The sequence below is a fragment of the Rhinoraja longicauda genome, chromosome 19 (assembly GCF_053455715.1).
Source record: "Rhinoraja longicauda isolate Sanriku21f chromosome 19, sRhiLon1.1, whole genome shotgun sequence".
Classification (NCBI taxonomy): domain Eukaryota; kingdom Metazoa; phylum Chordata; class Chondrichthyes; order Rajiformes; family Arhynchobatidae; genus Rhinoraja; species Rhinoraja longicauda.
Window position 1 is genome coordinate 8,507,188 of NC_135971.1, and position 24,125 is coordinate 8,531,312.

The 24,125-nt window shown below is 49.6% G+C and overlaps 2 protein-coding genes across 2 annotated transcripts; both read left to right on the top strand.

Moving 5' to 3' along the window:
• Window positions 1-11,251: 11,251 nt before the first annotated feature.
• On the top strand, window positions 11,252-11,817 carry LOC144603082 (galectin-2-like). The gene has a single exon (XM_078416216.1). The coding sequence runs from the start codon at window positions 11,331-11,333 to the stop codon at window positions 11,730-11,732; it is 402 nt and encodes a 133-aa protein (XP_078272342.1). The 5' UTR covers window positions 11,252-11,330; the 3' UTR covers window positions 11,733-11,817.
• A 444-nt stretch (window positions 11,818-12,261) lies between these two features.
• On the top strand, window positions 12,262-22,342 carry LOC144603078 (zinc-binding protein A33-like). Its single transcript, XM_078416212.1, has 6 exons — window positions 12,262-12,819; window positions 15,845-15,940; window positions 16,031-16,264; window positions 18,115-18,137; window positions 18,221-18,339; window positions 21,624-22,342. Exons 1-6 carry the CDS (start codon window positions 12,409-12,411, stop codon window positions 22,154-22,156), a joined length of 1,416 nt encoding a protein of 471 aa, XP_078272338.1. The 5' UTR covers window positions 12,262-12,408; the 3' UTR covers window positions 22,157-22,342.
• Window positions 22,343-24,125: the final 1,783 nt, after the last annotated feature.

The window sequence follows — 24,125 nt, forward strand, 5'->3', positions numbered from 1 at the left end:
AGAAGCCACACAGATTCACAGAATTACACAACGTGCTGGAGTAACTCGGCGGGTCAGGCACCATCTCTGGAAAACGTATCGGTGATGTTTCGGGTTGGGACCCTTCTTCGGTCTGAAAATGGACCCGCACCCGAAACGTCATCTACCCATGTTTTATCCCAAGAAGGATCCCGTCCCGAAACCTCGCCTATCCATGTTCTTCAGGGACGCTACCTGGCCGCTGAGTTACTCCAGCATGTTGCGGTTCCATGTTTTTACTTCGTGAAGTTAAACTCCGAGAACTCTCCGAATCCCACGGACAATGAACGTTTCCATGCGTTCTCGAGGAACATCACTTCGTCTCATGAGTATAGGAGCAAAGAGGTCCTTCTGCAGTTGTACAGGACCCTAGTGAGACCGCACCTGGAGTACTGTGTGCAGTTTTGGTCTCCAAATTTGAGGAAGGATATTATTGTTGTTGAGAGCGTGCAGCGTTGGTTTACTAGGTTAATTCCCGGAATGGTGGGACTGTCGTATGTTGAAAGACTGGAGCGACAATGCTTGTATACACTGGAATTTAGAAGGATGAGAGGAGATCTTATCGAAGCATGTGAGATTATTAAGGGGATGGACATGTTAGAGACAGGAAACTTGTTCCCAATGTTGGGGGAGTCCAGAACCAGGGGCCACAGTTTAAGAATAAGGGGTAGGCCATTTAGAACGGAGATGAGGAAAAACTTTTTCATTCAGAGAGTTGTAAATCTGTGGAATTCTCTGTCTCAGACGGGCACAGGCGGGCGGACAATGAAAGTTTCCCGCGGGGGATTTTCCACAATTGCGCGAGATGGAAAAGAGAAATGCATTTCCGCTCATTTTCTTCCGGGAAGTGGAAGTGAAATGTTTTGGTTGTCGCGGACGGGGAGAGCGAAATGGGAGACGAGGATGGCGAAGTTGCGGCTGGGTACGTGTGTGCTTCAGACTGAGTTAATGTAATGGCCGTATTAAATATCAGTGGGTGCATGTATCCTGCGTTGGTGAGTGTGTTCATGGATGGTTGTGTAAGTCATGGCGTGTCCCCACACGTAAGGTGTGTGTTGGTGAGAGTGTGTGCTGTATGTCTGTGGACTCGTCGAATGAATAAATTCACTGGTCGATACAAACTGCTGGAGTAACTCAGCGGGCCAGGCAGCATCTCTGGAGAGAAGGAATGGGTGACGTTTCGAGTCGAGACCCTTCTTCAGACTGATGCCAGGGGAGTGGGTGGGACAGAGATGGAATGTAGTCGGAGACAGAAAGACTGGTGGGAGAACTGGGGAGGAGGAGGGGATAGGGAGGGAAAGCAAGGGCTATTTGATGTTAGAGAAGTCAATGTTGATACCGCTGGGGTGTAAACTACCCACGCGAAATATGAGGTGCTGTTCCTCCAATTTTGTGTTCCTTCACTCTGACCATGGAGGAGGCCCAGGACAGAAAGGACAGATTGGGAATGGAGGGGGAGTTGAAGTGCTGAGTCACCGGGAGATGGGTGGCAGTGTGAAATGTGAGGAAGATGCTATGAGGTTGCAGGTTGCCTTGGACAGGTTGCGTGAGTGGGCGGATGCATGGCAGATGCAGTTTAATGTGGATAAGTGTGAGGTTATCCACTTTCGTGGTAAGAATAGGAAGGCAGAGTATTATCTGAATGGTGTCAAGTTAGGAACAGGGGACGTACAACGAGATCTGTGTGTCCTAGTGCATCAGTCACTGAAAGGAAGCATGCAGGAAGAGCAGGCAGTGAAGAAAGCCAATGGAATGTTGGCCTTCATAACAAGAGTAGTTGACTATAGGAGAAAAGAGGCCCTTCTGCAGTTGTACAGGGCTCTAGTGAGACCGCAACTGGAGTACTGTGTGCAGTTTTGGTCTCCAAATTTGAGGAATGATATTCTTGCTATTGAGGACGTGCAGCGTAGGTTTACTAGGTTAATTCCCGGAATGGTGGGACCGTCATATGTTGAAAGACTGGAGCGACTCGGATTGTATACATTGGAATTTAGAAGGATGAAAGGAGATCTTATCGAAACGTATAAGGTTATTAAGGGGTTGGAAACGTTAGGGGCAGGAAACATGTTCCCAATGTTGGGGGATTCCAGAACAAGGGGCCACAGTTTAAGAATAAGGTGTAGGCCATTTAGAACAGAGATGAGGAAAAACTTTTTCATTCAGAGAGTTGTGAATCTGTGGAATTCTCAGCCTCAGAAGACAGTGGAGGCCAATTCTCTGAATGGATTCAAGAGAGAGCTAGATAGAGCTCTTAAGGATAGCGGAGTCAGGGGGTATGTGGAGAAGGCAGGAACGGGGTACTGATAGAGAATGATCAGCCATGATCACATTGAATTGCGGTGCTCGCTGGAAGGGCACCTTCGAAATTAGAAATTTCACGCTGTCTTTTTGTTCCATCCGTTCCTGTAAACGTAGGAGTTCCTCCTGACTAGAATTTAAATTCTCTTGAATCTCCCGAAGATTTTTCTCCATTAGATTCAGAATCCGCTCCTCATCTTCTCGGATTTGAGGATGGTCTGTTGCCTCCCTGGTGCCAGGGTTCAACACATCACGGACCGGCTTCAGAAAATCCTAGTGAGGGAAGGCGATCAACCTGAAGTCGTTGTGCACGTGGGCACGAATGACGTCGGGCGGAAGAGGAAAGAGGTGCTACAGCGGGAGTTTAGAGAGTTGGGAAAAACACAGAAGTAGGACGTCGAAGGTGGTTATCTCTGGACTGCTACCGGTACCTCGTGCTGGTGAGGCCAGGAACAGAGAGATAGAGGGTATGAATTTATGGCTGTGGGGCTGGTGCAGAGAGCAGGGATTTAGATTTCTGGACCACTGGGATCTCTTCTGGGCTAGGGGTGACTTGTACAAAAGGGACGGGTTACATCTTAACAGCAGGGGGACAAACATTCTGGCAGGCAGGTTTGCTAGTGTGACACCTGTGGCTTTAAACTAAGTAGTGGGGGGGGAGGGGTTAACAAATTGTGAATATGAAGATGAGGTAAAAGGGAATACAGGAGATATTGCAAAAGACTCTCAGAAGAATGGGAACAGGAGTTCTAGAGGGGAAAAGAAATTAAGGGCAGGGCCAATTGTGACCGATGTGAGAGGGGAGGTAAATACAGAAGTTAAAGTGTTGTACTTAAATGCGCGTAGTATAAAAAATAAAGTGGATGAGCTTGAGGCTCAGTTGGTCATGGGCAAGTATGATGTTGTAGGGATCACTGAGACATGGCTACAAGAGGACCAGGGCTGGGAACTGAATATTCAGGGGTACACAACGTATAGAAAAGACAGACAGGTGGGCAGAGGGGGTGGGGTTGCTCTGATGGTAAGGAATGATATTCATTCCCTTGCAAGGGGTGACATAGAATCAGGAGATGTTGAATCAGTATGGATAGAAATGAGAAATTGTAAGGGTAAAAAGACCCTAATGGGAGTTATCTATAGGCCCCCAAACAGTAGCCTCGACATAGGGTGCAAGTTGAATCAGGAGATAAAATTGGCGTGTCAAAAATGTAATGCTACGGTGGTTATGGGAGATTTCAACATGCAGGTAGACTGGGAAAATCAGGTTGGAAATGGACCCCAGGAAAGAGAGTTTGTAGAGTGCCTTCGAGATGGATTCTTAGAACAGCTTGTACTGGAGCCTACCAGGGAGAAGGCGATTCTGGATTTAGTGTTGTGTAATGATCCTGATCTGATAAGGGGACTAGAGGTAAAGGAGCCATTAGGAGGCAGTGATCACAACATGATAAGTTTTACTCTGCAAATGGAAAGGCAGATGGGAAAATCGGAAGTGTCGGTATTACAGTATAGCAAAGAGGATTACAGAGGCATGAGGCAGGAGCTGGCCAAAATTGACTGGAAGGAGGCCCAAGCAGGGAAGACGGTAGAACAGCAATGGCAGGTATTCCTGGGAATAATGCAGAGGTTGCAGGATCAATTTATTCCAAAGAGGTGGAAAGACTCTAAGGGGAGTAAGAGACACCTGTGGCTGACGAGGGAAGTCAGGGACAGCATAAAAATTAAGGAGAGGAAGTATAACATAGCAAAGAAGAGTGGGAAGACAGAGGATTGGGACTCTTTTAAACAGCAACAAAAGTTAACTAAAAAGGCAATACGGGGAGAAAAGATGAGGTACGAGGGGAAACTAGCCAATAATATAAAGGAGGATAGCAAAAGTTTTTTTAGGTACGTGAAGAGGAAAAAAATAGTCAAGGCAAATGTGGGTCCCTTGAAGACAGAAGCAGGGGAATTTATTATGGGGAACAAAGAAATGGCAGACGAGTTAAACCGTTACTTTGGATCTGTCTTCACTGAGGAAGATACACACAATCTCCCAAATGTTCTAGGGGCCGGAGAACCTAGGGTGATGGAGGAACTGAAGGAAATCCACATTAGGCAGGAAATGGTTTTGGGTAGACTGATGGGACTGAAGGCTGATAAATCTTATTAGATGTGGAGAGAATCATAGGTGATAGGAGCAGGATTAAGCCATTCAGCCCTTCAAGTCTACTCCGCCATTCAATCATGGCTGATCTATCTCCCCCTCCTAACCCCATTCTCCTGCCTTCTCCCCGTAACCCTTGACACCCGTACGAATTAAGAATCTGTCCATCTCTGCCTTAAAAATAGCCATTGATTTGGCCTCCACAGCACTCTGTGGCAAAGAAATCCACAGATTCACCACCCTCTGACTCAAGATATTCCTCCTCAATTGCCTAAAGGAACATCCTTTAAATCTGGGGCTGTGACCTCTGGTCTTAGATTCCCACGAGTGGGAACATCCTCTCCACGTCCACTCTATCCAAGCCTTTTTCACTTATCGGTAAGTTTCGGATCGCCGGACGGGTGCAACCCATGGGAATGTGAATAAAACGAATGGGGTTTTATGTTGGCAGGAAGAAGGTGGCAATGGTGAGCCTGGGAACAATTGAAGAAGGAGATGGTAACTGCACAATCACCAATAGTGATACCATACGATAAATCTGTATTTATCCCCGGAGGAAAATTGGTCTGCCAATTGGTCACGACAAACAACAAGGTACACGAAAAACACGAAGTTAAAATTAAAATTTTAAAAGGGGAAGTACAACGAGATCTGGCTATCCTTCAGAGTTCTATCTAGCTCTATCTATCTAGCTATCTAGCTTGTATCCACATTAAGCAGGAAATGGTTTTGGGTAGACTCATGGGACTGAAGGCTGATAAATCCCCAGGGCCTGATGGTCTACATCCCAGGGTACTTACGGAGGTGGCTCTAGAAATAGTGGAAGCATTGGAGATCATTTTTCAATGTTCTATAGATTCAGGATCAGTTCCTGTGGATTGGAGGATAGCAAATGTTATCCCACTTTTTAAGAAAGGAGGGAGAGAGAAAACGGGTAATTATAGACCAGTTAATCTGACATCAGTGGTGGGGAAGATGCTGGAATCAATTATAAAAGACAAAATTGCTGAGCATTTAAATAGCAGTAACAGGATCATTCCGAGTCAGCATGGATTTACGAAGGGCAAATCATGCTTTACAAATCTACTGGAATTTTTTGAGGATGTAACTAGGAAAATTGACAGAACAGAGTCAGTGGATGTGGTGTACCTCGACTTTCAGAAAGCCTTCGACAAGGTCCCACATAGATTAGTGGGCAAAATTAGGGCACATGGTATTGGGGGTAGGGTACTGACATGGATAGAAAATTGGTTGACAGACAGAAAGCAAAGAGTGGGGATAAATGGGTCCCTTTCGGAATGGCAGGCAGTGACCAGTGGGATACCGCAAGGTTCGGTGCTGGGACCCCAGCTATTTACGATATACATTAATGACTTAGACGAAGGGATTAAAAGTACCATTAGCAAATTTGCAGATGATACTAAGCTGGGGGGTAGTGTGAATTGTGAGGAAGATGCAATAAGGCTGCAGGGTGACTTGGACAGGTTGTGTGAGTGGGCGGATACATGGCAGATGCAGTTTAATGTAGATAAGTGTGAGGTTATTCACTTTGGAAGTAAGAATAGAAAGGCAGATTATTATCTGAATGGTGTCAAGTTAGGAGGAGGGGGAGTTCAACGAGATCTGGGTGTCCTAGTGCATCAGTCAATGAAAGGAAGCATGCAGGTACAGCAGGCAGTGAAGAAAGCCAATGGAATGTTGGCCTTCGTAACAAGAGTAGTTGAGTATAGGAGCAAAGAGGTCCTTCTACAGTTGTACCGTCCCTGGTGAGACCGCACCTGGAGTACTGTGTGCAGTTTTGGTCTCCAAATTTGAGGAAGGATATTCTTGCTATGGAGGGCATGCAGCATAGGTTCACTAGGTTAATTCCCGGAATGGCGGGACTGTCGTATGTTGAAAGGCTGGAGCGATTGGGCTTGTATACACTGGAATTTAGAAGGATAAGGGGGGATCTTATTGAAACATATAAGATAATTAGGGGATTGGACACATTAGAGGCAGGAAACATGTTCCCAATGTTGGGGGAGTCCAGAACAAGGGGCCACAGTTTAAGAATAAGGGGTAGGCCATTTAGAACGGAGATGAGGAAGAACTTTTTCAGTCAGAGAGTGGTGAAGGTGTGGAATTCTCTGCCTCAGAAGGCAGTGGAGGTCAGTTCGTTGGATGCTTTCAAGAGAGAGCTGGATAGAGCTCTTAAGTATAGCGGAGTGAGGGGGTATGGGGAGAAGGCAGGAACGGGGTACTGATTGAGAGTGATGAGCCATGATCGCATTGAATGGCGGTGCTCGCTCGAAGGGCACCTTCGAAATTAGAAATTTCACGCTGTCTTTTTGTTCCATCCGTTCCTGTAAACGCAGGAGTTCCTCCTGATTAGAATTTAAATTCTCTTGAATCTCCCGAAGATTTTTCTCCATTAGATTTAGAAATCCGCTCCTCATCTTCTCGGATATCTTTGAGGAAGTCCTTTTCTTTCTCAGTGATAATCTGGTGCAGTTTAGCAAACTGGGATGTGACATGGGACTGAAGGCTGTGTGACTCTTCCTGTCAAATGAATGTTGAAGATTAACATAATATATTTCTGTATTGTGTTTGTTTACAGCACATGTGTCAAACACAAGGCCCGCGGGCCGAATGCGGCCCGCCACGTCATTTTATGTGGCCCGCGGGAGCTTAATTGTCATTGGTCGAATATCTTTTAAGTTACAGACATTTTTAACTTTCAAACTCTCATTACTAAACACATTTTTCAAAGTGCTGTGCGTCTGACGGCACGGCCTCTCCTCACTCTACCTCATCTGGGGGACACTCCCGAGCAGGAGGGAGATGGTCGCACTGATGGTCCTCATCCTTCCCTTCCGTCCCTTCAATCCACGGGCACGGCGTCCTGGAGTCCCCCCTCCCGCCCGGACCCAGCGGGACCGGGCAGCTTCTTCTCCTCCTCCTTCAGCGGTCGCTGCCACCGACGGCCCCGTCGCGACCTCAGAAAGATGGCGGCCTCCTCATGCTCCGCCATCTTGTGCGCATCCCCCGCCGCGCCTCTCTCCTCTCTCCTCTCACTTCTCTCCACTCCCCACTCTCCCAGACCCGCGGCCGTCCGCCCCGAGTAGTCCCACCTCCACCGCCCGACTCGAGTAGTCCCACCTCCGCCCCCCGACTCGAGTAGTCCGGGGCTCCCTCCTCCTCCCTGCACGTTCGGTAAGTGCCTTTCACCGCCAACGGCTCCACGGAGGGGAGGGGACGCGGGGGGCGGTAGGAGGGGGGGGGGCGAGGGGGCGGGGGGTAGGAGGGGGGGGTGGAGGAGAGAATGGGGGGGGGTGGGGGGAGAAGAGAGTGGGGGAAAGGGGTGGTGGGGAAAGGGGGGGAGAGTGGGTGAGGAGAGAGTAGAGGGAGAGTGGGACTGGGGAGGGGGACAGCGGGGGTGGTTGGGGGAAGAGAGAGTGGGGGTGGGGGGAAGGGGAACAGTGGGGGTCAGGGAAGAGGGGAGAGTTGGGGGGAGGGTGGGGGGAAGAGAGAGTGAGGGTGGGGGAAGGGGGATAGTGGGGGTCAGGGAAGAGTGGGGGGAAGCAAAGAGGGAGAAGGTGGGTGGGGGGGAAGGGGACAGTGAGAGTGAAAGGGGGAGGAGGTGGTGGAGGAGGTGGGAGGGGTGGGGAGGAGAGGGGGTGTGGGGAGAGGGGGGTGGTGGTGGGGGGAGGGGTGGTGGTGGTGGGGGGAAGAGAGAGTAGGGGTGGGAGGGAAGGGGGACTGAGGGTCAGGGAAGAGGGGAGAGTGGGGGGAGGGAGTGGGGGAGGGAGGGAAACGTGGATGATGGGGAAGGGGACAGTGAGTGAAAGGAGGGGGAGGGTGGGGGGAGGAGAGAGGGAGTGCGGGGGGAAGGGGGTGGTGGTGGGGGAAGAGAATAGCGTGATGGGGGACAGTGGGGGTGGGGGAGAGGGGGACGGTGAGAATGCAGGTGGGGCGAGTGGGTGGAGGGGAGGGGTGGGAGGGGGGTGAGGGGAGGAGAGAGTGGGGGAGGAGGGGTGGAGGAGAAAGTGGGGCTGTGGAGAGTGGGGCTGGGGAGGAGAGAATGTGGGGGGAGGGGAGAGTGGGGAAAGGGGGGATGGGGGGAGGAGAGAGTGGGGGAAAGGGGGGATGGGGAGAGTGAGAGTGGGGCGGGGGAGGAGAGAGTGGGGGGGTGGGGGGAGGAGAGAGAGGTGGAAAGGGAGGTGGTGGGGAATGGGGGGTGGGGGAGAGTGCGAGTGGGGGTTGGAGGGAGAGTGCTACTGGGGAGGAGGGTGGGGTGGGGAGGAGAGAAGAGTGCGGGTGGGGAGGAGGGGTGGGGGGAAGGGGACAGCAGGGGTGGGGGGAGGAGGGGGTGTTGATGGGGGGATGAGAGAGTGGGGTGGGGGAGAAGTGGGACAGTGGGGGTCAGGGAAAATGGGAGACAATAGACAATAGACAATAGACAATAGGTGCAGGAGTAGGCCATTCAGCCCTTCGAGCCAGCACCGCCATTCAATGCGATCATGGCTGATCACTCTCAATCAGTACCCCGTTCCTGCCTTCTCCCCATACCCCCTCACTCCGCTATCCTTAAGAGCTCTATCCAGCTCTCTCTTGAAAGCATCCAACGAACTGGCCTCCACTGCCTTCTGAGGCAGAGAATTCCACACCTTCACCACCCTCTGACTGAAAAAGTTCTTCCTCATCTCCGTTCTAAATGGCCTACCACTTATTCTCAAACTGTGGCCCCTTGTTCTGGACTCCCCCAACATTGGGAACATGTTATCTGCCTCTAATGTGTCCAATCCCCTAATTATCTTATATGTTTCAATAAGATCCCCCCTCATCCTTCTAAATTCCAGTGTATACAAGCCCAATCGCTCCAGCCTTTCAACATACGACAGTCCCGCCATTCCGGGAATTAACCTAGTGAACCTACGCTGCACGCCCTCCATAGCAAGAATATCCTTCCTCAAATTTGGAGACCAAAACTGCACACAGTACTCCAGGTGCGGTCTCACCAGGGCCCGGTACAACTGTAGAAGGACCTCTTTGCTCCTATACTCAACTCCTCTTGTTACGAAGGCCAACATTCCATTGGCTTTCTTCACTGCCTGCTGAACCTGCATGCTTCCTTTCATTGACTGATGCACTAGGACACCCAGATCTCGTTGAACTCCCCCTCCTCCTAACTTGACACCATTCAGATAATAATCTGCCTTTCTATTCTTACTTCCAAAGTGAATAACCTCACACTTACCTACATTAAACTGCATCTGCCATGTATTCGCCCACTCACACAACCTGTCCAAGTCACCCTGCAGCCTTATTGCATCTTCCTCACAATTCACACTACCCCCCAACTTAGTATCATCTGCAAATTTGCTAATGGTACTTTTAATCCCTTCGTCTAAGTCATTAATGTATATCGTAAATAGCTGGGGTCCCAGCACCGAACCTTGCGGTACCCCACTGGTCACTGCCTGCCATTCCGAAAGGGACCCATTTATCCCCACTCTTTGCTTTCTGTCTGTCAACCAATTTTCTATCCATGTCAGTACCCTACCCCCAATACCATGTGCCCTAATTTTGCCCACTAATCTCCTATGTGGGGGGTAGGTAGAGGAGGGATAAGGGGGATTGAGTAGGGGGTTGAGGATGCTACACCAATACAGGAGAGGCTTTGGGTCCAAGGCTCCTCGGTCACACCCTCTCCCCTTCCCTGTACCGCGTTTAATTGCGCTCCCCCTCCCCTGGAGGAGCACGGCACCACTGTGAAGGAGAAAGAAGATGGCCGCTGGCAGGACGGTGTCAGACGATCCCTCTCCCCTTTCCCCATCTCACCCAACCCTCCCCTCTCCACCTCCCCCCCCCCCCTTTGAGATTCATTTTTATTTTTTTAAGAGACAATATATTTTAAAGAAAAAACGCGATTTCCCCAGGTCGAAATGGAAACCCTACGAAGAACGGGCCCAATTTGTCAATGTTCTTACATATATTTTTACATTTATGTTAATGCATGTACAATATTTGTTCATTTCAATAAATAATAATCAAATGCAGACAGTTATTTAACAATATGTTAAGGATTAGTTACATTTATACAGTCTTACAGTTACAACCGGTCCTTTGAGGGCAACCATAATGCTGATGTGGCCCGGGGTGAAAATGAGTTTGACACCCTTGCTTTAAACTGTACCTTTACTAAAAAGCACTGAACCCTCAACTCATTAAACCCTGAACTCACTGAACCCTGAACTCACTGAACTCACGGAACCCTGAACTCTCGGAACCCTGAACTCACTGAACCCTGAACTCACTGAACCCTGAACTCACTGAACCCTGAACTCACTGAACCCTGAACTCACTGAACCCTGAACTCACTGAACCCTGAACTAAAAGTACGAACAAAAAGCAGAAATACAACCCTGGGGTTACGCCCAATCAGCTGCTTCTTCTAGTCTGCTTCCACCAATCAGCGGCTTCCTAAAGAAGTGTGAGGGAACATTTTTAAACCAACGCTGCACCAACCGCTCCTGGGCCCCGCCCACACGCTGCACCAACCGCTCCTGGGCCCCGCCCACACGCTGCACCCACCGCTCCTGGGCCCCGCCCACACGCTGCTCCCACCGCTCCTGGGCCCCGCCCACACGCTGCTCCAACCGCTCCTGGGCCCCGCCCACACGCTGCACCAACCAAGAGATAAAGAACAATGAATGAAAGATATGCAAAAACGTAACGATTATAAAGGAAACAGGCCATTATTAGCTGTTTGTTGAGTGAAAACGAGAAGCTAGTGCAACTTGAGTGGGGGAGATAGAGAGAGATTCGGCATTCAACGCGGATACAAGGACAGATACAGATACAAGCGCTGGGACAAGGACAGCGGGCGATGGCGCTTGAAATCCGCAATGTTGAAATGAAAGTGGGAAATACCTTGAAGATTAAAGGGAAGATTTCAGAGGAAGCCGACAGGTTTACGGTGAATCTGGGGAGTGACGCTGACCACATCGGCCTCCACTTCCAGCCCCGCTTCCACGATGGGGACGACGGGACCGTGATCGTCTGCAACTCCAAGTGTGCTGACGGCTGGGACTCCGAGCAACGAGAGCACGACTTCCCCTTCAGCAAGGGCGAGAAGTTCAAAATGAGCATCACGTTCAAGGGAGACGTCTTTGAGATTAAGCTCCCCAATGAATCCGTGATTGAGTTCCCCAATCGCTTCTCCCTGGAGACCATCAGCTTTGTCTCTGTGTCCGGAGATTTCAAGTTGGTCTCGTTCGGCTGCAGATGAGAGAGGTTTTGAGAGGAAGTGTCAAACGTGGACGCTGAATGGAAAATGTCCCGTCTGTTCTCTTGACGAAGAATGGTTTACTTGGTGCAAGATGGCGGACTCGAGGCAGACGCTACATAAATAGTTTAATTACCTCCGGGATTCTAGATTTTGAGTCCAACCGTTCTTGGTGATCCTTCTGATGTGAGAATGCACAAAATTAATTTGACCACTTGTGATTTCCTTGCTCAGTGGTAATTGTTCACTTGACATCCCAAGAATAAATTATGAGATGCTAGTGGACACAAAATGCTGGAGTAACTCAACGGGTCAGGCAGGATCTCTGGAGAGAAGGAATGGGTGACGTTTCGGGTCGAGACCCTTCTTCAGGCTTCTTCAGATGCGATGGAGTTTCTTCCCACAGGCCATCGGGACTGTTAACTATTATATCTCCAAAGAATTTTTAAAAATCTGCATTAATTTTAATTTTTATGCCGTAATTGTAAAAAAAAATGGCACAATCCGCAGGCGTTGCCACTTTCATGTCACTGCACATCTTGTATGTGTATGTGACAAATAAACTTGACTTGACTTGGTGTTGTTTATTAGTATTGTTCAGCCTTTGCTGCCAGCGCACATTTGAACACTCGCGATACTCCAGGGCTCGGCGTGAACCAGGACGTTGTGTGAATTGAAAATGGCTTCGATGGCTCAGTCCGAGTGTTGGACCGAGGACGTGGTTTGTCCCATCTGCCTGGATTTGTTCACCCATCCGGTGTCACTGGAGTGCGGGCACAACTTCTGCCGCTCCTGCATCACGCAGAGTTGGGACAGGGAGGGGAGAAACTCCTGCCCGGAGTGTAGAGAGGAGTTTGCAGACCGCAGCCTCAGGATGAATCGGGCCCTGGTGAGTATCACCGAGAAAGCTCGAACACTCAGCCCGAAAACGGAAAGCAAGCAAAGTAAACTTCACTGCGAGGAACACCAGGAAGAACTGAAGCTGTTTTGCGAAACAGACAAACAACTAATCTGCCTGATCTGCCGAGACGCGCGGGAACACAGAGAGCACCTCTTCATGCCGATTAAAGAAGCAGTGGAAATCTTCAAGGTAAAAAAAACAAAGAGCATCTGGTGATTTTCCATTTCCGCCTTTCGCAGAGACCGCACCCTCGACGACTGCTGTTTTGCACTCAGTTTCCCACACGAACCACCCCTTCCCCATGTACCCGCCCCACCTACAGTTAGACACGAGACACCTGTGGCTATACCTTCTCCCTTACAATAGACAATAGGTGCAGGAGGAGGCCATTCGGCCCTTCGAGCCAGCACCGCCATTCAATGTGATCATGGCTAATCATTCTCAATCTGTACCCCGTTCCTGCCTTCTCCCCATCCCCCCTGACTCCGCTATCCTTAAGAGCTCTATCCAGCTCTCTCTTGAATGCATTCAGAGAATTGGCCTCCACTGCCTTCTGAGGCAGAGAATTCCACAGATTCACAACTCTCTGACTGAAAAAGTTTTTCCTCATTTCAGTTCTAAATGGCCTACCCCTTATTCTTAAACTGTGGCCCCTTGTTCTGGACTCCCCCAACATTGGGAACATGTTTCCTGCCTCTAACGTGTCTAACCCCTTAATAATCTTATACGTTTCGATAAGATCTCCCATCCTTCTAAATTCCGGTGTATACAAGCCTAGTCGCTCCAGTCTTTCAACATATGATAGTCCCGCCATTCCGGGAATTAACCTAGTAAACCTACGCTGCACGCCCTCATATATATATATATCATATCATATATATATACAGCCGGAAACAGGCCTTTTCGGCCCACCAAGTCCGTGCCGCCCAGCGATCCACGTACATTAACACTATCCTACACCCACTAGGGACAATTTTTACATTTACCCAGCCAATTAACCTACATACCTGTACGTCTTTGGAGTGTGGGAGGAAACCGAAGATCTCGGAGAAAACCCACGCAGGTCACGGGGAGGACGTACAAACTCCTTATAGTGCAGCACCCGTAGTCAGGATCGAACCTGAGTCTCCGGCGCTGCATTCGCTGTAAAGCAGCAACTCTACCGCTGCGCTACCGTGCCGCCCTCAATAGCAAGAATATCCTTCCTCAAATTTGGAGACCAAAACTGCACACAGGTGCAGTCTCACTAGGGCCCTGTACAACTGCAGAAGGACCTCTTTGCTCCTATACTCAACTCCTCTTGTTATGAAGGCAAACATTCCATTGGCTTTCTTCACTGCCTGCTGTACCTGCTTGCTTCCTTTCAGTGACTGATGCACTAGGACACCCAGATCTCGTTGTACGTCCCCTGTTCCTAACTTGACACCATTCAGATAATACTCTGCCTTCCTATTCTTACCACCAAAGTGGATAACCTCACACTTATTCACATTAAACTGCATCTGCCATGCATCCGCCCACTCACACAACCTGTCCAAGTCACCCTGCAACCTCATAGCATCTTCCTCACAGTTCACACTGCCACCCAGCTTTGTATCATCTGCAAATTTGCTAATGGTACTTTTAATCCCTTCATCCAAGTCATTAATGTATATTGTAAATAGCTGCGGTCCCAGCACCGAGCCTTGCGGTACCCCACCAGTTACTGCCTGCCATTCTGAAAGGGACCCATTTATCCCCACTCTTTGCTTTCTGTCTGTCTTACACCCATCAAGGGACCCCTGACAGTGAGAGAGAGAGAGGGGGGTTTTCGTGCACCACCTGTGACCCTCACCCACTGCATCCCGTGTTCCCGGCGAGGCCTCCATTACACCGGCGAGGCGAGAGGGTAGATTGAGCCACTGTTTCCGCGAGTACTCCTGCCAAGCCCCGATGGGTCTACCGGTTGCTAACCAGTTCAACTCTCCTTTGCATTCCTACACTGACTTTTCTGCCCTGGGCTTCTGTTTTTGCTTGATTGCAAACTGAAGGAATAGCGCCTCAAATTCCGCTTGTGAAGCTCGGAATTTCTCGTGTAATTCCTTCAGCATAAACATTAACATTTACAGTTTGTAGGTAACCAAACTACATACATACATAACAAACCCACACCACCCACAACACTTTAATTCCCAACTATTACTCTATTAGTCATTCCTCTATTAATCTTACTTATAACTTTTTTATTTATCTTATTACTCTTATTATTTGTATTTTCCTACCTTTTCTCCTTGTTCTAGACCAAGTTACTGGGCCCAAACCTCTCCTGCATTGGTGCAGCACCCTCTCCTCCATCCCTCGCCCCGTTCCCCCTCTCATCTCCCCCCTCCCTCCCTCCTCCCCCCTCCCTCCCCCACCTCGCATCCCCCCTCCCCTACACACCCCCTCCTCCCTTCCCTTCCCCCGTCCACCTCCCCCTTCCCCTCCCCCCTTCCCGTCCCCCCCTTTCCCTCCCCCCTTCCCCTCCTCCATCCCCCCTTCCCCTCCCCCACTGCATCCCCCTTATCCTCCATCCTTCTCCCTCCCTCCACCCGCCCTCCGTCCCTCGGAGATAGATTTAAACTTTAAAATGTGAATAACTTTAAAAATATAACACCGATTTCAATGAAACTTCTTCCATTAGCACCAAAGGGACGACGTTGAGTAAGATGGGCCTAAAATTGTCGCGCTATCGTGTTCTGCTTTGGCTGTAGTTCAGGAACAAACAAACAAACAAGCGAGGGTTTTAGTATAGAGATGCCACACCTGGCAGTGCAACCATTTCCTCCTTCCCATCCCCAACCCCTCCCCATCTATATTCTTTCCTCTGGCTTTACAATTCGCACCTCTTGTTTCCTTACTCCTTCCTTCCCTTATTTTTGTCTTTTCATGTATGGCCTTTGACCAACCTGCTGCCAAACCCCTACCCCTCCCCTCCCCCCCCCTTCACTTGTATCCACCTATCACCTGGCAGATGTATTCCTGGCCCATCTTTCCCACCTACTCCAATCAGTCCAAAGAAAGATTCTGACCCAAAATGTCACCTACGGCTCTCCACCGATACGCTTCCTGATGCGCCATGTTCCCCAGCAGTCTGTGTCTTTTTGTAAATATTCATGTACAGTTCCGTGTCTGCAGTCCATTGGTTCCGTCTGGTCTAATTCTTTTACTCACTGAATCTGAACCTCAATCCCAGGAGAAGATTAAAACATCTTTGGAAACTCTCACAAAAAATAAATCGGCGATGGAGGAAATGGAGCAGCAACAGAAAGAGAAGATTTCTGGAGTCCAGGTAAGGTTTCCAGTTTCCCTTCACTGATCTTGTGCTATTTGTCTTAGATTCCAGGCTCGATAATATTGACCTTCACCTTTCATTTGACAGGAACAGTATCAGAACCTGGTGACCTACATCACATCGGTATTTGCTGAACTGCGCCAGATTCTCAATGAGAAAGAGCTGCTCTTTCTCAAGGATCTTCTGGAAGAAGAGAACAGCGTTCTAAATCCAATGGAAACGAATCTCCGAGCGATTCAAGAGGAGATAAACTCTATGCCAGAGAAATGCTTGAAGCTACAGGATCAGCTGAACCTAACGGACAGTTTGATGTTTCTGAAGGTAAGGGGTTACATTTTCAGTTTGGTTTAGAGTAAGTTTCGGGTCGAGACCCTTCTTCAGACCTGCTGAGTTACTCCAGCATTTTGTGAATAAATACCTTCGATTTGTACCGGCATCTGCAGTTATTTTCTTATACTTAACAGTTCCTCTAATTAGGATGTTTTTTTACAAATATTCTCCCATTCCTTATGTTTCTGAAGGTAATGTCGTAGTTGTAGGAATTTATAAAAAGTCATGAGCTGGTAGATTAAATTCCTGTGCAAGTTGTTCGAATGACTTCGTGATCTGTCCATTAAACACTTGTGCGATATATATTAACCCCTTGTTTGACCAATTGTTATACCCTGAGTCCATAGTAGAAGGTAAAAAATCTGGGTTTATCACTATTTTAGTGGCCGTACGAATGGAATTCGACAGTTTTAATTTCTTTTGTACTTCTGACCATATTTTCAATGTTCCTTTGACACAGTCATTACCTACCCTAAGCCTCTGTGCCATTTCAGTCAAGAATGGGAGTGATTCCAACGGTACATTTTGACAAGCATTTTGTTCCATTCACCATCTTTCATCCTGAACATATTCCAATCCTGAGGCCATCTTTGTCCCTATCTCCATCGGCGGTGGATATCTCCGCCCATCTCATCAACGTCCTTCCTCAGCCGAATCCACCTGTCAATTGCCAATACTTGCCCTGAGTCCTTCCCCTTGCCCCTCTTTTCCAGCTCTACCCCCTCTACTCCACAAGACACAAGAAGGCTCCGGTACCGAAGCATCATCGGTACATGCCTGCTCCCAAATCCGCCATGTCTTGTGTCTCTGAATAAATGGTGCATTTGTTCCAGGGCCATAGTTACTGCTTTCCTTACACAAGCACAGCTGCACTCTACTCTGGATCAGCAGTTATGACACTGAGCTAGTAATATCTTTCCATGTTAACTGGGCCTAATTCTCACGCAGACTCACGTAATATCTCCTCACAAGCTGGCGAAATAACTTTTGCAAGCATAGAAACATGGAAAATATGTGCAGGAGGAGGCCATTCAGCCTTTCGAGCCAGCACCGCCATTCATTGTGATCATGGCTGATCGTCCACAATCAATAACCCGTGCCTGCCTTCTCCCCATATCCCTTGATTCCACTAGCTCCCAGAGCTCTATCAAACTCTCTCTTAAATCCATCCAGTGATTTGGCTTCTACTGCCCTCGGTCAAGTCAAGTCAATTCAATTTTATTTGTATAGCACATTTAAAAAGAACCCACATTGACCAAAGTGCCGCACATCAGTTCAGGTACTAAGAAACGAACATACAATGGCACACAAAGATAACAGCACATACATAAACAGTTCACAGCGCCCCCCAGAGGGCCTCAAACGCTAGGGAGTAGAAATAGGTTTTGAGCCTGGACTTAAAGGAGTCGATGGAGGGGGACAGTTCTGATGGGGAGAGGGATGCTGTTCCACAGTCCAGGAGCTGCAACTGCAAAAGCAGAGAATTCCACAAATTCACAACTCTGGGTGAAAAAGTTCTTCTCACCTCAGTATTAAATGGCCTCCCCTTTATTCTGAGACTGTGGTTTACTGGTTCTGGACTCACCCAACATTGGGAACATTTTTCCTGCATCTAGCTTGTCCAGTCCTTTTATAATTTTACATGTTTCTATAAGATCCCCTCTCATTCTTCTAAACTCCAGTGAATACAAAGAGGTGGGGGTATTGGTTGGTAGATGTTCTGGGTCGAGAAGCTACACCAGCAGTGGAAGCCGGGATCTGTTGGCAAATTGTAACAATTTGGCTGAACTTCCTGCTGTCATGATGTGGAAATTAATTGGTCTTTCTGTTATGTATTTCAGGAGGAAACTCTTCGGAAGAGGAGGTGAGGCTCGCTGTGTTGTTTTTGTAATATAACTCAGGAAACATTGGACGTTGGTCTTCTAACTAGTTGTTTAATTAATGCAGTGTGAGTGATGAAGCCCTGACGCTGTCAGTAGCAGAGGGTGCCCTGGCCGTTGAAAAGTTCGATCACCCATTTTTGTTGAACACGGTGTTCACGGAAGTGCCCGATGGCATTACAAGAGGTAAAACCTAAAAAAAAAACCCATTGGAGATATTGAAGTATCAGTTATATGTAAAGGGTCTATTTACTACCGGAATCGAAGGTATTTATTCACAAAATGCAGGAGTAACTCAGCGTATCAGGCAGCATCTCAGGAGAGAAGGAATGGGTGACGTTTCGGGTCAAGACCCTTCTTCAGACTGATGTCAGGGGGGGCGGGACAAAGGAAGGATAAAGGTGGAGACAGGAAGTTGGAGGGAGAACTGGGAAGGGGGAGGGGAAGAGAGGGACAGAGGAACTGTCTAAAGTTGGAGAAGTCAATGTTCATACCGCTGGGCTGCAAGCTGCCCATGCGAAATATGAGGTGCTGTTCCTCCAATTTCCGGTGGGCCTCACTATGGCACTGGAGGAGGCCCATGACAGAAAGGTCAGACTGGGAGTGGGAGGGGGTGTTGAAGCGCTCAGCCACCAGGAGATCAGGTTGGTTATGGCGGAGTGAGCGAAGGTGTTGAGCGAAACGATTGCCGAGCCTGCGTTTGGTTTCGCCGATGTAAAGAAGTTGACATCTAGAGCAGCGGATACAATAGATGAGATTGGAGGAGGTGCAGGTGAACCTCTGTCTCACCTGGAAAAACTGTTTGGGTCCTTGGATGGAGTTGAGGGGGGAGGTAAAGAGACAGGTGTTGCATCTCCTGCGGTTGCAGGGGAAAGGAATCATTAGTCTGAAGAAGGGTCTCGACCCGAAACGTCACCCATTCCTTCTCTCCAGAGATGCTGCCTGACCCGCTGAGTTACTCCAGCATTTTGTGATACCTTTAATACCGGACTGGTGAGGCACTTCAGACACGAATTACTTCATTTGTCCAACAGCTGTTACCCTCTCTCCATTGATACCCGATTGAGGACAATGTGGAGAGTGGATCAAATGCATTTGAAAGTACGGACACGCAAGGCCGGTTTCATGAACACAATGGGGTTGATGTGCTAAAAGCTACTGATTTCAATGCAGTGAAGCGGGTGAATGTATGGTCACGATTACTAAAGGGATCTCTGATGTTGAAGACATTGCAAAGACATGGTTGATAAGAGGTGAAGGACAGATAGCTCAACGAATCAGGATCCAGGTCTTTCCGATGTGATAGGGAGGGATGTTAAAGAACTGTGCCACTGATGATAGAAAATGTCGCAACTGCACTGAGAGAGATTATCCTAGACTGACGAGGCAATAGAGTACGGATAGAGTACGGTGGTAACAAAGGTTCAATATCTGAACTGATGTGGAGGAAGGAACTACAGATGCTGCTTTAAACCGAAGATATACACACAATGCTGGAGTAACTCAGCGGGACAGGCAGCATCACTGGACAGAAGGAATGTCTGACGTTTCGGGTCGAGACCCTTCTTCAGTCCGCTTCTGCCTACCTGATCTCCCAGTTGCTAAACACTTTAGCTCCCCCTCCCATTCCTACTCTGACCTTTCTGTCCTGGGCCTCCTCCACTGTCAGAGTGAGGGTTTGGAGAAACAGCACATCCTATTTCATACCCCAGCGGTATGAATATTGACTTCGCTAAATTCAAGTAACCCTTGCTTTCCCCCTCTCTCCATCCCTACCCCTTCCCAGTTCTCCAACCAGTCTGACTGTCTCCGATTACATTTTGTCTCTGTTTGCTTTGATTCCACATATTCCTTGATCTCCACCCCCTTTGTCTCGTTTTCACACCTTACACAACCTTATATCTGTATCTCCTTCTCCCCTGACTTCAGTCTCAAGAAGGGTCTTGACCCGAATCCTCACCCATTTCTTCTATCCATAGAGGCTGCCAGTCTCACTGAGTTAATCCAATATTTTCTGTCTATCGTCGGTTTAAACCAGCATCTGCAGTTCCTTCCTACGCAAGGGTTACTTGAAGTTATTGAGATTAATATTCATACCGCTGAGTTGTAAGATGCCCAAGTGGTATTTCGCCATGTCTGTTGCAACATATCCAGGATATTGGGCGAGGCAAGCGAAGAGATTGCGGCAGCATTGACTGCATTTTTGAAACATGTCTAACAACAGACAAAGTGAGTGAATCGGCAACCAGAGGACATCGGGTTAAGATGAGGGGGGAAGGACTTAATAGGAATCTGAGTTAGGAAAAGGGGATGTATAACGATATCTGGGTGTCCTAGTGCATCAGTCACTGAAAGGAAGCATGCAGGTACAGCAGGCAGTGAAGAAAGCCAATGGAATGTTGGCCTTCATAACAAGAGGAGTTGAGTATAGGAGCAAAGAGGTCCTTCTGCAGTTGCACAGGGCCCTAGTGAGACATGCACCTGTAGTACTGTGTGCAGTTTTGGTCTCCAAATTTGAGGATAGATGTTCTTGCTATTGAGGGCGTGCAGCGTAGGTTTACTAGGTTAATTCCCGGAATGGCGGGACTGTCATATGTTGAAAGACTGGAGCGACTAGGCTTGTATACACTGGAATTTAGAAGGATGAGAGGGAATCTTATCGAAACGTTTAATATTATTAAGGGGTTGGACACATTAGAGGCAGGAAACATGTTCCCAATGTTGGGGGAGTCCAGAACCAGGGGCCACAGTTTAAGAATAAGGGGTAGGTCATTTAGAACGGAGATGAGGAAAAACCTTTTCAGTCAGAGAGTTGTGAATCTGTGGAATTCCCTGCACACAGTACTCCAGGTGCGGTCTCACGAGGGCCCTGTACAACTGCAGGAGGACCTCTTTGCTCCTATACTTAACTCCCCTTGTTATACAATACAATACAATACAATATATCTTTATTGTCATTGTACCCAGGGGTACAACGAGATTGGGAATGCCAACATTATGAAGGCCAACATTCCATTGGCTTTCTTCAATTTGAGATACCAGTTACCAAGACAGATGAGTATAGCAATTCATTCTTCCCTCGCACAATTAAAGCATGGAATAGTCTTCACCCTACTGTAGTTACTCAACGAGACACAACTAAATTTAAGGCAGCACTTCTTCTCCAAGAAGCCCTTCTTGCTTAAGTCCATACCCCGCCACCTCCAGTGTAAATTCCGTTTGGAATATTTCGGAGGAACAAAGAACCAAGAACCGGGCTCTGTTGCTCTGAGGGCGTCACCACATCTCGCTGTCCCCATCGTCTTCTCTCACCTCTGCACAAATGCAACTCCACCACGTCGGAAAAGGGCTTTCTTCTCCACTCGACGTTAAAGCCCTGCGCAATCTTTCAGTTGGCCGACCGTTTGTGCCCGAGGCGAGTCTCCCCCCGACCCCCGGGGACTCTCTGATTCTCTGTTTCTCCCCCCCAGTCTCTGTCACGCTGGATGTGGAAACAGCGCATGGGTATCTCCAAGTGTCTGATGATCGCAAGAGCATGCAATATGACGGTGGCTGGCGAAATCTCCCTGACACCAGGAAGAGGTTTATGCAAAATATGTGCGTCCTGGGATCGGAAGGATTCACATCGGGGAGATATTACTGGGAGGTGGGGATCGAGGCAAATCAGGGCTGGAGTCTGGGAGTCGCCGCAGAGTCTGTAGACAGGAAGGGTGCGGGCGTCCTGACCCCAGAGACTGGAGTCTGGAGCATCAGGCGAGATGGTAATGACGTTAACGTAGGCACCTCTCCTCCATCCCGTCTCCCCGCCCGGCCCATCCCCGGGAGGGTGGGAGTTTATCTCAGTTACGAGTCCGGGACAGTTTCATTTTACGACGCGGACACCAAGTCCCATCTCCACACCTTCACTGGGAATAAATTCACGGAGAAACTTTATCCTTTTTTCTGGACGTGGGTTGGACACCAGTGGCTGAGAATCTGCTCCGGGTCCGCTCCGGGTGTGTGAAGGGGGTCAGGTCCCGGGACCGGCGTCAGGAGCGAGGCTCAGGGGCTGTGGGGAAGAAACCCAGTGGACAACAGGTCGGCGCTGAACGGCTCCCATTTAATCCCCAAATTCCGCGTCGTAAAAACCCCCAGTGAGCGCGGAAATAAAACCAGGGGGAATGTAAATGTGGGAAGAGAGAAATAAACTGCTACAGAAATCAGAGCTGTCGATCCATTCATTTTAACGCGTTAACCGCGTCCGGCAACGGAACAGAAATTACTTTTGTGAAAATATAAAGATTGAAACAATCGCCCTTCCCGTGGGTTCGGCAGCGGCCGCGGGCGGCGGGACCTGAGCTCCGGGCTCCCCCTGATTCTAATGCCCGTCTGTGGTATAATGAAGTGGCGCTGATTTTATCCGGGAGAGGGCGGTATAGGTCCGACTGACCAGGTGTAAATAGGAAAATAACTGCAGATGCTGGTACAAATCGAAGGTATCAAAAAATGCTGGAGTAACTCAGCAGGTCAGGCAGCATCTCAGGAGAGAAGGAATGGGTGACCATTCGGGTCGAGACCCTTCTTCAGTCTGAAGAGGGGTGTCGACCCGAAACGTCACCCATTCCCTCTCTCCTGAGATGCTGCCTGACCTGCTGAGTTACTGGAGCATTTTGCGATACATTCGAGGTGTAAATAGGAAGGACGAACGGAGCGAGAAATTACATGGAGTGAGAAGAATAAAGATGAACGCTGGCAATGGGAAGGTACAGAAAATATTTGAAGTTGTGGCGCGTCGATAAGCCCGAAATGAAGGCGAGGAGCCAGGTGTTTCGGAAGGGACTTTATTAGCTGTTGTTCTCTTGTCCAGTCGGGTCTGCAAGGGAACGATCGCGCCTAAACCCCCAGCCCTTTATCCCTGTCGCTAAGGGCCACTCCCGGACTGGTCCGTTCCCGTACCGAGGTGTTCGATAGTGATATGGCCCGACCATTGGGAGCCCCCCCCCACAGAACAGGAGGCAGGAAATGCACCGTACGGTTGTCGGCCGGCGGAGGCACAGGTTGAGGGAGCCGCGAAGAGTGAGCGGCCGAGGCTGGGGAACCAGCCCAGGCTGGTCAATGTCCAAATGTGCCCGCTTTACACGGTCAGTCGACACGAACCCCCCATGCCCAGCACAAAGGTTGTCTGCCCGTGCCCCAGCACCCGGTACGGGCCCCAATACGGCCTCTGGAGCGGCGCCCGGTGGGCGTCACGGCGCTGGAAAGCATAGGGGCAAACCCGGAGGGCCGATAGCCCGTGCGGGCGGAATGCCCCGTAGCGGGATGTCGGCACGGGTGCGAGCTTGCCAACTCGCGAAGGCGCTGTAGGGCGGACGAGGGCGGTCCCTGCTGCCCCGGCGCCGAGGGCACGAAATCCCCGGGCACCGTGAGCGGCGATCCGTACACGAGCTCCGCCGAAGATGAGGACAGGTCCTCCGGATGCCCAGCCAGACCCACGGCAGTGCGTCCATCCAGTCCGGGCCGGAGAGTCGCGCCTTCAGCTGCCGGGGGAACCTCTCCACCAGGCCGTTTGCCTGCAGGTGATAGGCCGTGGTGAGGTGCAGCCGCATGCCCAACAGGTGAGCCATGGCCGCCCACAGCTCAGAGGTGAACTGTGCCCCCCCCCCCCCCCCGGTCTGACGAGATGACCACCGGCACCCCAAAACGAGCAATCCAGTGCGCGGATAACACACGAGCGCATGTAGCTGTGGATGTGTCGGCCAGCGGTATGGCCTCCGGCCACCGTGAGGAGGTGGGTGATGCCCCGGGACGGCGGGAGAGGCCCCACAATGTCCACATGCAGGAGGTGGAACCGCCGGCGGGGTAGACCGAACTCCTGAACGCGGGGCCGGATATTTGCCGTCTGGCACAGAATGCAAGTGCCGGCGGTAGAAATAGCGGGTGTCGTCCACCGTGTTGCCCAGCTGCTGAAATTGAGCCTCCACCTGCTGAAACCA

Excerpts from the sequence above, each read along its gene's own strand:
- LOC144603082 (XM_078416216.1), top strand. The coding sequence starts at position 11,331 with ATGGCGCTTGAAATCCGCAATGTTGAAATGAAAGTGGGAAATACCTTG.
- LOC144603078 (XM_078416212.1), top strand. The coding sequence starts at position 12,409 with ATGGCTTCGATGGCTCAGTCCGAGTGTTGGACCGAGGACGTGGTTTGT. Across the intron at positions 12,820-15,844 it reads AAGCAGTGGAAATCTTCAAG|GAGAAGATTAAAACATCTTT; the intron begins GTAAAAAAAACA and ends CCTCAATCCCAG. Across the intron at positions 18,340-21,623 it reads GCCCGATGGCATTACAAGAG|TCTCTGTCACGCTGGATGTG; the intron begins GTAAAACCTAAA and ends TCTCCCCCCCAG.